This window comes from Paramacrobiotus metropolitanus, unplaced genomic scaffold, assembly GCF_019649055.1.
Source record: "Paramacrobiotus metropolitanus isolate TYO unplaced genomic scaffold, Prichtersi_v1.0 Parri_scaffold0000066, whole genome shotgun sequence".
NCBI lineage: Eukaryota > Metazoa > Tardigrada > Eutardigrada > Parachela > Macrobiotidae > Paramacrobiotus > Paramacrobiotus metropolitanus.
The window spans coordinates 192071-206342 of NW_026570286.1; the positions used below are offsets into that span (position 1 = coordinate 192071).

The 14272-nt window shown below is 42.0% G+C and overlaps 1 protein-coding gene across 6 annotated transcripts; it reads left to right on the plus strand.

Moving 5' to 3' along the window:
* The first annotated feature begins 1290 nt into the window (after window positions 1–1290).
* On the plus strand, window positions 1291–8368 carry LOC129594211 (uncharacterized). Of its 6 annotated transcripts, none has more exons than XR_008691172.1 (5): window positions 1291–2268; window positions 4788–4881; window positions 5224–5898; window positions 6299–6779; window positions 6915–7096. XR_008691172.1 is itself a non-coding variant. In XM_055490825.1 (5 exons), the coding sequence occupies exons 1-5, from the start codon at window positions 1440–1442 to the stop codon at window positions 6516–6518; spliced, it is 1749 nt and encodes a 582-aa protein (XP_055346800.1). In that variant the 5' UTR covers window positions 1291–1439; the 3' UTR covers window positions 6519–7096. The 6 variants fall into 6 exon arrangements, 4 of the variants coding, with proteins under 4 accessions (XP_055346800.1, XP_055346801.1, XP_055346798.1 ...); XR_008691173.1 differs by having other exon boundaries at window positions 5224–5631; window positions 5721–5898; window positions 6299–7096; XM_055490825.1 differs by having other exon boundaries at window positions 5224–5651; window positions 5721–5898; window positions 6299–7096.
* Window positions 8369–14272: the final 5904 nt, after the last annotated feature.

Sequence of the window (14272 nt, forward strand, 5' to 3'; positions counted from 1 at the left end):
CTAAGGGAAGCTGAATAAAGGATAGGCAGAGATATATATAACTCGCTTGTTAAGCTTGACTGCGGGTTAAGCCGTAGTCTAGCTGAACCGGCCTGCTCTGTATTACATAGCAGGTCTTCTCACTGTATAGGGAAGCTTCGCCTGATGCGCTGTAAGAGCACAAGCCCCACCTCAGGACTAGGACTAGAGAGAGGAGGGCTAATGCATGCTTCACGTATTCCAGTTGGCTCACATTCCATTTACATTTAGCAGTTTTTAACTACGACAACAACGCACCACATTCGCAATCGGTAAAATAATTTAACAGTTTTTCTATAATATAGCATAATTAAATATTTAATAAATCAAAAACATTAGAACTGCGCCGCGTTATAAACATCCATTAAGTACAGTACAGTATATGCACAGCAACCGTTAAACTTATATTCCATTTTTTGGACAGGAATACTTTAAGATATTGACTACTCCTGGCGGCCGCTTCATAATAATACTTTAAACAACTAACAAATCTTTCAGTGCAAATTTTACGGCGGTCGTTTACTATAATACTATCTTTATACGTGAAATACAATTTAAGAATTTTATTGATTACAGAATACACATCACAAAAAACAATCAACATCCAAAATCATAAACAAAAAAGCTTCCATAACCACAAAACAAAATCACAGGTTAACATCAACAGTCATTAACAACAAAAATCAAACAAGGGATTTTACAAAAGTGGAAATCTGGGATACATTCAGGATAATAACACTATAATAGCGGAGTTTCTGCGTCCATGGCCACAGACTCACAGTCGTCAAACAAACAATGAATCACAATGGCTTGATTCAAATTTATGGGTGGAAGTCATTTCAGGAAAGTACGTGCTTAATACTATTAAGTTAAAAAGATTATTGAAATATATATCATTACAAATAAACCTGTACAATACTCGTACAGATAGCAACTTGCAATCACTACTGAAATCGTAGTATTATGCCGTATACAGCATATGAATTGTGACAATGTCATTCCACAACCACTGCACTTCATTGGAAATGTGCTTGGTTGGTATTTCCAAAACGATATTGGAACTGCTTTTACCCTTTGTCATTGGCCAACCAACGACTAATGAAAATTGCCCATTTCAAGGGATCCCTTGGTTTATGACTCAAGGGGTCCCAAGACAATAGAACGGTTTGTTTGCACAGTCATCGCATCGGCGAAGGCTTTAACATATGCGCCGCTGGACCTCTCTCTCTATCTGTACCTCTCTGTCTGTCTGTTCAGCTAGACTACGGTTAAGCTGAATATTTATGAAAGACGGGTAACATTATGTTATGCATGCCACGTTTTAATTAGTAGTTTAGGACCGTGCAATCGCTACTAATGCTGCGTTCTTCATAAGTTCAAAATTTTTTCGAGATATCTAGAGAACGTTCAAGTTATTTTTCATGATGGCCCAAAGCCGGTACTTTAGGCGAGGACAATACTCCGGCAAGCATTTTAACTTGGCAAACACAGTACTGGTGAAGCTGGAAGAAGGCGTATTCTGCTTAGGATATCTTCAGGATGTCCAAGGGGATGATGTTTATATTGATTTTGATTGTGCCGTGATTTGCCCTTCGTGGGTGCAAACCCGGTTCGTGTGGTTCCATAATCTTATTGAGGACAGCAGTGGTCCTGATGTCCAAGTTGCTCTGCGGAGCGAGAACGAGCAATGGAAAGGTGCGTATGTATTCCAACCAGCAAGAAAAGTCGGAAAGTGTGGATGGGACAACTTGTATATGTGTTACATTACAACGGAAAGACAGGCTTGTACGGAACAGAAGCCTACATTCCAACTGGTGCATCGCTGGCAGATTGTGAAAGAATTGCCGGACGAAAATTGTTCATCAATATGCGACCAACGAAATCAGATCCATTTCGGAAAGCATACCATTCTTTTAACGGACTCACTTACTCTGCCGGCAATCAATGAATCAAACGTCGCAAATTTCTTGGACAGCGCATTCGGGAAATATCAGAAGAGGATCAGCACTCCATTTCCGGACATCCGCGATCGATTGTATGTGGGACTTAGTGCCAAAAAGATTACCATCACTATTTTAGATATTTCGACATTCCGGGAAGGTCAGCGCGGTAAAGCATGGTGGGAGGATGGAATTCACGAAAAACTGCTAGCTGCCGAAAATTGTTTGCTGAAAAGTGAGGGCTCGTATTATTCATATCGTTCCAACCGTTGGGAGATGCAGCTGTGTTGCGCCAAAGCAACAAAAAACGGTAAGCACTTGCAACTGCCATTTGTCAAGACTCCATTTGATGCACTGTGAATTATGACTGAAGAGTGGCTATTCTGTCCCATTATTACTGTATTTGCGATAAAATAGTCTTGTACAGTTCTGGCTGAATTTTTAGCCCCGTTCTGGTATACAGTTAACCAAGCTACATAGGATTCTCTGGTAGTTTTTTGCCGTCACACCTCATTAACATTTTTGGAAAGACAAACGGAGTACAATGGACGAAACTGTCTTAAAGGAAGTGTGCCGGTACTTGGTACTAATTTCATATACATATGCTAAAACTTTCGCTTTTGCGCAAACCAAATTAAAACACTTTTTTGAAATGTTTATGACGTTCTACAACCTGTTAATAGCTAAATGATTTATAAATACTTAGTCATACATTATGGCTGCGTGCACGGGTAAGCACGCGTGTCGGCTGCGTGCACGGGTGACCTTTTTTGGGCCCGCACGAGGGTTGGCTGCGTGCACGGAGTTTGGGAACGGGTATTGGCTGAAGACACGGGAAATTTATTTTATTTAAATTTTTATTTATTATTAATTTAATTTTTTACGCGGCAGCCCGGTAAAGAGTGGTTCTCCGTATTGATGCTGACCAGAAAATCGAAGTGGTAAAACTGAGATATCAAAAGCAACGGGAACGGTTAGCGGGCTTCATGGCTACCGCATTCGTTTTCGGTATGGATCCTGGAACGCCACTTTTGAGCCGAATCCGATGCGAACACACTTGTCAGCCGTTTTTCGGCAGCATGTAACTGTCACCATTCCCACCTGTATCATGCCGCGTCGAAAAAACGCAAATCCGCGTTTTTTCGACGCGGATTTGCGTTTAACCATAGTATTCTTAACCTTACAATTAGAGTATATAGCACATGAAAAAATATGATAGAAAAACTACCGTAGAAAAACGTGCTTTGATTGAATAAAACGTGAAAAACTATTAAACGTTGTCACGATCAAAATTCGAAAAACGTAAAAAAAATCAAATCAGCCAACACATAAAGCTAAAAAACTCAAATTTAAAATGCCGTGCACAGAGACAACGCCCGTGTCCGAACACCGTGCACGCAGCCAACACCCGTGTTTTCCCGTGCACGCAGCATTGACCATAAGTACAGCCCTGCTACGCCAAGTTGGGACAGTAACAGAAATTTCTCCTCTACGACCGTTAATGTATAAAATTTTTATGTAATTTTTTTATGATTGATTTTGATTTTAATGTAGGGAATACTTTGGTAGTGGTAAGTATCACCTGTGGCTGCACTTTGCTGTAAATAAACTTATGGTTTATCACCAACCGCTCAGCGATGACGATCGAAAGTTGAAAGTGCTCACAAGTCACTGCTCGCGAGCTACGCAGAATGTATAGATAAAGGTCACTTCTATGCGCCCCAAAATTTTAGGGTCCATAGTTAATTTGCTGTGCTCCCTAAATTTCCGGTCTGAATAAAGGTCAGTAATTTGTAGTGTTATAGGTAGTACGAGTATGTTAAAACATAGTAGCAACGCATCCGTAATGTTGTTGTAAAGGTGACGCATGTTTCTTTAAATCTGCGCTGCTTTGCTTGCCCAAGCGCGGTATTTGGTACTCGTGTCGAAGGCAGAGAGCAGCAGAGTGCAGGGTTGTGCAGCCATTTACAGCGCTACGTACACTGGCGGTAGAATTACTATCAGGACTAAAGCATCAGGACCACCATTCCGACCGCCCGGGGTGCTGTTCAGCAACCCCATTTTCTGCCAGCTTTAAACAACCAAAACCACATGGCGCACGTTTGGCGTCCGAACCCACAGTAACTTATTCCGTTTACGTAACGAAAATAACCTGTCGAAAGTGCGCCCGCCCGTGTATTCACAACCCTTCATGGGCAATGGTGTTGGCAAGCGACACACGTTTTTGAGGGACTGTGCTGAGTGTGGTCATCTATGATTCAACTTTTAGATTCTGTATTAGACATTTTTGAGTAAAGGGTCGTTAGTCGTATCTTGTTGATTTATCTCGGTTTTAATTATTCATCCACTAATTAGTAAATTAGAAAAACCTACGAGAGGTCAGAAAGTTCAAAATTAGCGATTTTTGCGCATCTATTGTTCTTAATTACCTTAAGACACAAGTTTAAATTGTGATTTTATTGATGCTTTAAAGTCCCCTATTGCTTATTACGTTATGGGATAACGAATAACTGTTGCCGATCAATGAGAAAAAAATTCCAAACACCTTGTCGTTTCCAGACACCAATGCCCGTCAACGGGTTAACGCAACGATTTTAACTTAACTGTGCTACTTGAAGTACAAATAAAGGCCAGGAGTAAAACTACTTCTGCATGGTCCCAATCGCTTTTTGTGATGGCCTTTTTGGTTGAACTTCGGCGCTGAAGATAGTTAAGCTGTTTCGATTTTTGCCGGCATCACAGTAGACTCGGTACGTGTGCGTGGCAGGAACATGATACGAGTATGTACTAGTAAAAATGTTCATGTTGAAAGTTTGCTCTTTTTTGCAGAAAGTATTCTGCTGTCACTTGGTATCCGGTCTTTGGATGTCATGGCAGAAATTCTGGCGCTTCTGGATGCTCATTCCCTTGCCTACAGCCGACGGTAAGATCGACCATCTACTCATTTTACACCATATGCGCTGCCTGTACTTTTGCATGATTGCGTCATACCTGTACATTTACCAATTTGGTCCCTTTTAATGCTTACTAAATTCTCTTGAAGTTTTCTGAAGTGCTTAAAAGTATTCTCGTATTAATGCAAAACTTAAATCAGTAGAACTGCGGTGTAGTTTACGATCAACTTACAAATAATTACTATATCTTAGAGCACGTGTCTCTGCCATTTTTTACAATGAGAAATTCGCTACTAGTTGGCACTCATCCTGCAGATCAAACTGCGGCATTCGCTAAGTGCTTTCTAGTCATTATTTTGTGCAATATCTAGGGTGTGTGTTTTGTGGAACACATTAGCAGAAACCGACGCATTCTCATTCATGAATACATTTACTACAATTGACTTCCGCTATATCTGCACTGAAAGAATCGTCCGGTGGGACACAAAAGGATATTACACTGGATTCGTATTAGAGCAGAGCATCAAAAGCCATACGAAGGTTCTTGCGTTGCTCAACATGGTCGAAGATCATGAGATGTCAGGAATGGAAAATGTTGTTTCTACTTTTCTGCTGATAAAAAGCAGATGTTTTTCGATCATCGTCGTGAAGAACTATTATCGGAAAGTTTCTTTGCCGTTTTCAGCAATTTTGCAGTCCACTCCGATGACGCTTCGGTTTGCTAGACGCTGCAGAACATTAATATTGTTGGATTTCACCGTTACGATCCCCCACCGCCGGTATCTGCATTTTGCCTTTAGTATGCCGGGCTACTGTCAAGCTGATGATAACGTACGCCTGCTCATAACCATTCCTTATATAAAACTAGACGGTTACCACGACGGTATAAAGAATATCGTACGACGTTTTAAAGCCGCCTTAAACGAACAATGTCCCGTCTTGGATGTTGGGGTCGCAAATCAGCTGAGACAACTGTATGCCAATTGGCTTCGAACAATTCCGCCTTATGACGCTCGATGGGGAGGATTTATATCGTTGCTAGAGCTGTAAGTTACTGGGTTAATGATAGCAATCCTGGGTAATAAAATTGATATTAAAATTTCTTATGATGCTGACATGCTGTTGGCCTGTAGTGCGTCGCATTGAGGCCGCAAAGACTGAAATAGTGTCCATTAATGGACAGTGTCCATCATTGAAAATAGTTTGTCCATTATTGCTGCCAAAGGTGTCCATTTTTGTAAAATTCGAATAAATTATAAAATTTAAATGGGGTCTTTAAGTTTTAAATTAAATTTCTCGGTAATTGGATTTTCTTTGTTCTAGCTGTTTGATCAGTTGAAATAATTTGTTTCATGCATATCTAAGGTCAAACTCTATGAAGTACTCGTGGTATAGATAGTCAGATCACCTTGTCAATGTTCTCTACCTTTTCAATGTTTTCTACAGATTACCTTGTTCGCTACCTTGCCCGCTACCTTGTCAATGTTCTCTACAGATTACCTTGTTCGCTACCTTGCCCGTCAAGGTATATTTCGGCAGCCAGCTAGCAGTCTATCGGCCTGTCTTAACTACTAGTACTAAACACATACAGCGTAAGTACATACTACATACCTATTTCTTCATGCAAAATCGCAACTGTTTAGTGGCCAACGTTTGCGGGGAGTGAAGGTATTCAAATTAATTTAATTTGAGGGTGATGTTACGCAAGCACCCTCAGTGTTAGTTTGTCACGTACTAATTGGCGCAGCAGTTTGTCCTTAAGAACAACATACTAGAAGTACTGCATTACTCCTTATCCGGCACTATTCGCCCGATCGACTAGCATTGTCAGATCTGGACGGTGTGGCGCTGCCTGCCCCTTGCCGGGCATCTCGCAACATGTATGACTTATTCCTTATACTCGGTGTTATGGAATTTGATCGTACGGGTACGTAGTCAGACGTACTTGCAAAAGCAAAATAATGGAGTATACGACGTGAATACAGACAGAAATACATGTGAATAGTGAATACATAAGAATACGTGAAATACAGTGAACAAAAAAAACGGGCCGATTTTACAGAGTGGTACGAAATGGGCCAGATAGGCCTAGGCGCGTAGACTGACGACCGAAATATGTGGAAGCTGAAGGGAGCGCCGGCCGAAATTTACTGCGAGTCTGCGACCGAAGTGAACGGCGGCCGAACTGAATCGCGGCCGAAAAACTTTGGCCGAAATGAAAACGGCCGAAGTGATGGGTAACCGCCAAATGGCCAAATGGCCAATTCGTGTATACACGCACAAAAACTTTCGCTTTTGCGCACTCCCAAACATCTTTTGTTTTCTTTTATGACAATCTGTAGCCAGATGATTTCTGTGCTATGATTCTGGCTACAGAATGTCATAAAACAAAACAAGAAAGTGTTAGGGACTGCGCGAAAGTGGAAGTTTCGTACGTTTATACGAATTGGGTACCATGTACCGGGTCACTTACCTAATGTTCCCTTATTAAGTAGGTAACGTATCAGGATGCAGGAAAAAAATTTCGCTTTCGAAATTCTAGAAACGTCCAAACCGACAAGGTGGTCAAGAATTCAGAACTCAGATAGTGTTAACGGTTATTGGTATAGAATAATAGTAAAAATTCTACCGTTACAATATCGTAAAGAAATCGCTAGAGTCTACGCAGGTATTATGAACTTATTTATGTTGATATTTATGTAACTCATATTTGGGAGGGGGGGGCTAAAAACAGAAGAGAAATCTGGCAAAAAAACAGTCAAAAACGCGTATCTGCCACTATGGCAGCCGCCCTCCCGTGTATGCGACAGTGTTGACGTCAAACGGTTGTTACCAGTCCTTTTTAATACATTATATCTGTACGAGTACTGATTCTGTAGTGCTTGATTATACGAGTACTTACAAAAGGCGCATTAACGCGTACTTCGTAAATCGAGACAAAGTTATTCGGATACGCTGGGATAACGGACCAACGGTTAAGGGTTGAAACAAAATCAATTTACTAGTAAATGCCAATTAGGATTGAAAAAAGCAAACTATTTACTTTGATTTTACGTTTTCAGCGTAAGACCATACGAAAACGTGCGAAGTAAGTTTTCTGTTTAGGTTTGATTACAACGATACACCGCTTAACGTGTGGGAGCAATTTAACCCAAGCAATTTCGACGAAAAGCTATTTGGAAACGTGACAAAAGCGATCGTGGCACGAGATTACCTAGGATGGTCACCTTCTGGGCCACTTGAGCCTTGAGGCATGGAATTGCTGGTTTTCTCGGGTGTTGTATTGACGTTAAGTTTTCTGCATGCATGATAATCCGTCCTACGCCAGTATAAACGTCGTGAGTGTGCTGTACAAATTTGTTTCTTACAATTTTCTCAAGTAGTACACTTATTTCAGGCGCCGATTGTGGTGCCATCTCTTGTCTAGGGCGAATTTTCAACATTTTGATACAAATCCACATTATCAGTACTACTTGTACTGTTTTGCGACCAGAGCGCAGCGAAGGTCCTCTAGTTCAGCAGAAATAAAAAAAAATTAGTGGCGAAAATTAAGACGGTTTCAGACGGACGGATGCTGGTGCCGGTAGAACCATAGAAGTACGTATACAGTCTGTATTCGTAATACTGAATACGTCTATACCTAGAAAAATACTGTAAGAACAAATTTATGATAGTACTGTATCAATTAACGTTTTAACGGCAATGATCTAATAAATGTTAAATTGGTATTTAATAAAAATTTTAAGTTTTATCGAATTACAGTCGGGCAACTTAGCATATATTAAATTTACCTATGCTTATAAGAAAACATTTGCTCGAAATTGACCAACATATGTTCCGACAGACAGCATTCTGGGTGAATTCTCATGTTTTCGTAAGTGAAAGCTACGGATAAAAATTTAATATTCTTTGAATTGCGTGTAATAAGTACTGTATTTGCGTACGCCTTGACTTAAGGCGCTCTCAGAATAAATGTTGTTTCGGAGCTGCTTTGAACAGAATTTGAGAAAAGCACTTAAAGGTAGGTTGCACAATGGCAGACTGTGCTCACGAACAAAAACTGTTAGAGAGAGTTGAGGTTTAGGAATGCACAAGACAATAACAAAAGACAAAAAAGACCTTAAAAAAAGCAACTTTTTTCATGTTTGTGTTGGGCGGTACCCCCGCTACAAAAAAGACAGTCGGAAGCATGCAGCCAATAGTTTTGTTCTGACGACTGTGACGCACATACGGATGCAACACTGCTATGTATGGCAGTACAGCACTATGGTGATATTTTGTTACAAGATATCCGTTTGTTTTCTTATGTTCTTATATTAATTTTATTATCCGATTTTTCGTAGAAATTAAAACGTTATGCCCGCATTTGTTAAAATATGCAGAAAAGTATGGACAATTTTTTGGATATTCATATTTAGTCGACGCAACCGCTTTTTCAAGTATTTTATCAGGAAGCCAAGACATCCAATCATAAAAAAGTGTGAATTACACTGAGCCAAGGTTTCAAAATCCTGTGAAGCAGGAAAAAAATTAAATCTGTGCCTGACGTTTTGATACAGTTGACCAGTTTAGGTACTGCCATCCCTTTATACAAACATTCTCCTCAAATTGAGAATAACATTTTAATTCATCGCCAACATTTTAGGCGCATTCGCAATTTTTTTGACGGAATTATTTGCGTGTGCCGACAGTCACCCGGCAATTAAAGCCTGCGAAGTTGGCTCCGGCTGTCGGGGCAGCGCTTTCCACGTGTTCGCCTATAAAACGGACCTCTATGTCTGTTAATAAGTCGGTTGTTGTCATTCGTGGCTGTAGATCACAAAGGTTACAGCAGCGGCGCGGAGCCCGCATAATTGTTAGTTCAAGGTTGATCCACATACAATCCGGCTCCTGTAAGCAGCCCATCTGCCTTCCAGCCACTGATCACTGATTATTATCCACTTGTTACGTCTCCTGACTCAGTAACCGGTACATACTCGCTGGCGGTGATCAGCAGCGATTTACTTCGTGCTATTACGGCTCGTACTTCTACTTTTAGCACTGCTACTACTGGTATATTACGTGTGTACATTTTCCACTTCGAGTGAAAACCTTACTGTAAATATCTGGCCAGTTCAAAGATCATGTTCCTCTATCCGGTTGTATCGGACCAGATGACCGAGTTACCGGTCGGCTAGTTTCGGCTTGGTAATGTTTTACTCGGTCGACGGCTACGGTGACTTCACGTCCGTCCTCGCATCGGAGTAACAAGTGATTTAGGCCAACATAGTCGACAACCGTCCAAACTCCGTCAGATCGCTCCATCCTGGCGGGATCCTTAGTCGGATAGTCCACCGTTACCTTATCCTTACGTCTGAAGGTCGGCGTTGACTTCCTTTTGTTGTAACATTCGGGGTTCCGCTCGAATGCTTCATCAGTGTTGATGCGGGCTATTTATTGAATCCGTTGAAGTAGTTCTTTTATCCGCCTAATATAGTGCTTTTAGTCGGTGAAGTGATCCTGTGCATTTCTTCCGGTTACTACGTCCTGTAGCATGGTCATTTCCCGACTATACAACATGTAGTATGGCGAAAATTTCGTCGAGGCATGGGCCATGGACTGTTCTGTTCATCCCACTGACGACGTATGGTATGGCTCGGTGCCAACGGTGTCCGTTCTTTACGTCGCAGTCCTTCACGTCGGTGTCGGTCCTGTCGTATTCCGTCCCATATCTTCCGCATTTGCCGTTCAACTTGTCCTTGGCCTTCTGGGTGGTAGGCTGTTTCAAGCGTGTGTTGGCTGCCAAAAATCCGTGCGACCTTGGCGAACGTCTTCGCCGTGAGTTCCTCTGTCCGAGTGTATCAGGCTCGGCATTGCGCACTTCAGCAGGAGATCTTCCACGAAGAATTTTTCAAATTCCTTTGCGGTGTTGTAAGCAACCGACCACTGCGATGTACTGGTATCTCTTTGTGTCCGTCCCAGGTAAGCGTCCTTTGAATTCTGCATGAATGCGATACCATGCTTCATCAACCTACGTCTTTTGGAGTTTATCCGGTGGTGGTCGTCCGAGCTTATTTGCCATGATGTACTGTCGGCATTTGTCGATCCATTCGTTGACATAGCATGACATCAACTCCCAGTAGTACCGCAACTTCAGAGCGTCCACTGTCTTCTCACGTCCAAAGTGATTTTCGGTTTTTCCGTTGTTGAGTGACCGTATAATGTTATTCCGCATAAAAGGCGATACGACGATGCATCGTTCCAGCTTCATGTTGATCGTTTTGATCCGGACTCCGTGAGCCGTTTGGTATTGCTCTGGTAACTTCAACTTACGGTCGAATGTGCCGTGGTTTTCCAGTTCGTGAATTATTTTTGTAGGTGCGGCTCTCGCAGTTGTGCTTTTCGGAGTTTTTTATGTTCGGTTCCGCGGGCGGTACGTGTGCCTCGCCAAGTGGGCCTGACTAGTCCGTCTCCTCCACCGTGTTGACGGTCCGAATGATCGGTTCCGGTGTCTCCGGTGCTGGTATGTTAATGACTCGTACTTCTGTGGTGCTTAAGTTATGCCAATCCGAGATGACGTTGCATTCTCGTCTCTCAGCCTCTTCTTCCGAGCGTTGACTTTCTGTCGTCGGATGGTCCGTACTGTGCAGACTTTGATTTCATCCTTCAAGTCCTCAAAGCTGGGCACTTGACCCAGTTCGTCGTGTGGATCTTTGTCGTCTCTTCATTCGATTTCCTACCTCGATAGGGCGTCCGCATTGTCGCAGAACACTCCCGGCTGATACTTGATGGGTATGTCCCTTCCTTGTAGAGCCAGGGCCCACCGTGTTAGTCGAGGGCTGATGCCAGGTCGGTTCAACTCGCATCGGAGCATGTTCTGCAGTGCTCGGTAATCCGTCCTTACGGGAAACGGTCCGTGGTCGATGTTGTGCATAAATTTCTGCACTGCCATACCACGGCTAAGCATTCCCATTTGGTGACTCCATAGCTAAGTTTCCGTCCATGTAATACACGGCTGGCGTAGGCAACCGGGTGTCCGTCCTGGGAAAACAACGCGCCAAGTCGGCTCCGCTTACATCGCATTCAATGATGATTTGTTTTGTCGGGTCGAACTTCGGCAGTACAGGCGCTTCCGTTCACGCTTTCTTAATTTCACTGAACCCGGCTGTTTGTAGCAATTGTAGTTTCCATGCAGCAAGCGGCAGTATGCGGGCGGTTGACAATTCGGCATTCTGCTTTACCGGCCCTTACCAGCTACCAGCCACCGTCGTTACGGTCTGTTTTTATTTACTGACGCAATTTACTCGTATTTCCATAACGGGCATAATGCTATGAAATTTGTAATTGCGACTTTATTTGTAATTGATTTCAGACTTTAGGTTTAGCTTGTGTTTTACGGATGATTAATAAATGCCGGTACTAGGCAGCATTAGTATCGTGATCGGGTACATAAATGATAAGACCGTACGAAAAAAAAATAATATGAAAAAACTTTGAATTGTAACTAAATTCTTTATGCAATTCTTTATGCAATATAAAAATTATATTTATTAGTTTCGGTTAACTTTGGTTAACCGACTAAGGATTTTAAGCAAGCCACTTTTTGTCGCTAAAAATTTTAGCCAAGAAAATTTAGTTGACTAAAAGTTTTAACCAAGCCGATTTAGGCGGCTAAAGCTTTTAACCAGTTTCTAGTTTAACCGAATTTAGTTTAGTTTAGTTTTTCCATCACTCACGCTTACAAGAACGACACAGCTGTGAACCACAGCTGGGTCGTTCTTGTAATCGCGCAATCGTCAGCCCCTGATGGTAAATTTCCAGAGCAGCCAGGCACATTTCCGGGGCGTGTTTGTCGCCGATGCGTTCTGCCACGCCGCTTGTCGCTTAAAGCCCCTAAACGAATTCAATTATTTTCAAAGATCATCGATATGCTTACAGTCTATTTCATGTCTCGTTTACGTTTACAACAACTTGCTGAACAGAGCATTGCATAAAGAATTTAGTTTGCCGAGGACAAGATGAATGAAAGGTAAACATACTGACAAAATTATTCTGCGCCTGCAAAACGTTCGTAATGTGGAGATGGGACGTATTTGTACAATAAGGTATCTAATACCGAATAGCTGTTTCCATCTGGTAGTGACTGGTACACAGAAAAAATACAGGCTTTCACAGCCAATCACCGCGATGCTCCCGCACTGGTGAGGAACGCGTAAGCCAGCTGGTGTGCGGCAGCCACCTCGCGTACGCGCCTACGTGCAGTGGACTGGCTGGCTGCTCCAAGTCGCGACTGCCACTTGATCTTCTAATTTGCAGCATTCGTTTTTTGTGGCAGGTTCATTGAACCGTGACAGGTTCTTATATGCGGTATACGACTAGAATCAGTCGTAGCATATATGAAACTAGTTTCGGTTTTTGGTCTTCGATATCCGTGTGTAAACAAAAGTAATTTTTGGCGCCCGTAGTGTACGGAAGGGTCCGGCCGGTTGAAGAAAGCGGTGGGGCCTAACAGTCATGTGACATGAGTCATGTGACATGCGTCGAGTAACGATGCGTGAAACTTGTAGATGGCGTTGTTAGCTCGGCATCTTTTTTAGGTTACATTATGTGCTCCTACATTATGTAGGAGCACCTTGCAATGTGCTCGTACATTATGCAGGAGCACATTGCATCGGTTTCATCGGTTCTTGGAGGAGAAAAAACGGAATTGTAGTACCCAAACAAACGTAATCCAATATGCTCCTGCAATGTGCTCCTACATATGTAGGAGCACATTGCAGGAGCATATTGTATGTGGAGAATATAAGGGGTAGGAATATAAAGTGCTGAATAGAGAATTTAATAATATAGTAAATTATATTAAAGGTGATATGTTTGACGAAAAGTGATAATGAAGAAAGGGTGTACTAATCCAGTGTAGCGAAGAAAGGGTCTACATTGAATTTGGGTGAAGATAAAGGGATTTTTACTGTAGTAGGGTATAAATATATTCGACTTTCTGGTTGTTCGTATTTGAGTGATTAATGAAGTGTTACAGGAAGTGGAGTGTGTTGCGGGTTGTGGATAGTAATGGATTATTGTGAAAAATTCAAGAAATTTCGAGAAAGTTGATTGCTTAATGGAGCAGACTATTATGTTTTGCTCTGATAGTCTTGGATGTGTAGGAACAGGTGGTTTGTATATGGGAAGTAGGTTGGTAGGTACATTAAAAGGTTGTTCGAGAAAATGTATAGTTTAATTGGTTTATTGAATGGATTTTTTTATTTCGGTGGGTATATAAGAAGTTGAGGAATCTTGTGTTTGAGTTATTATGGAGTGGACGAAGTATATGGAGTGAGCAAAATGTTTTTCTTGTTGGTTATTTTTTGGTGGCCGGTGTGGATTTGTGGATACTTACTGATTCAGGTTGCTGTCTTTTTTTTGGCTTTGGTAAGTCTTTTT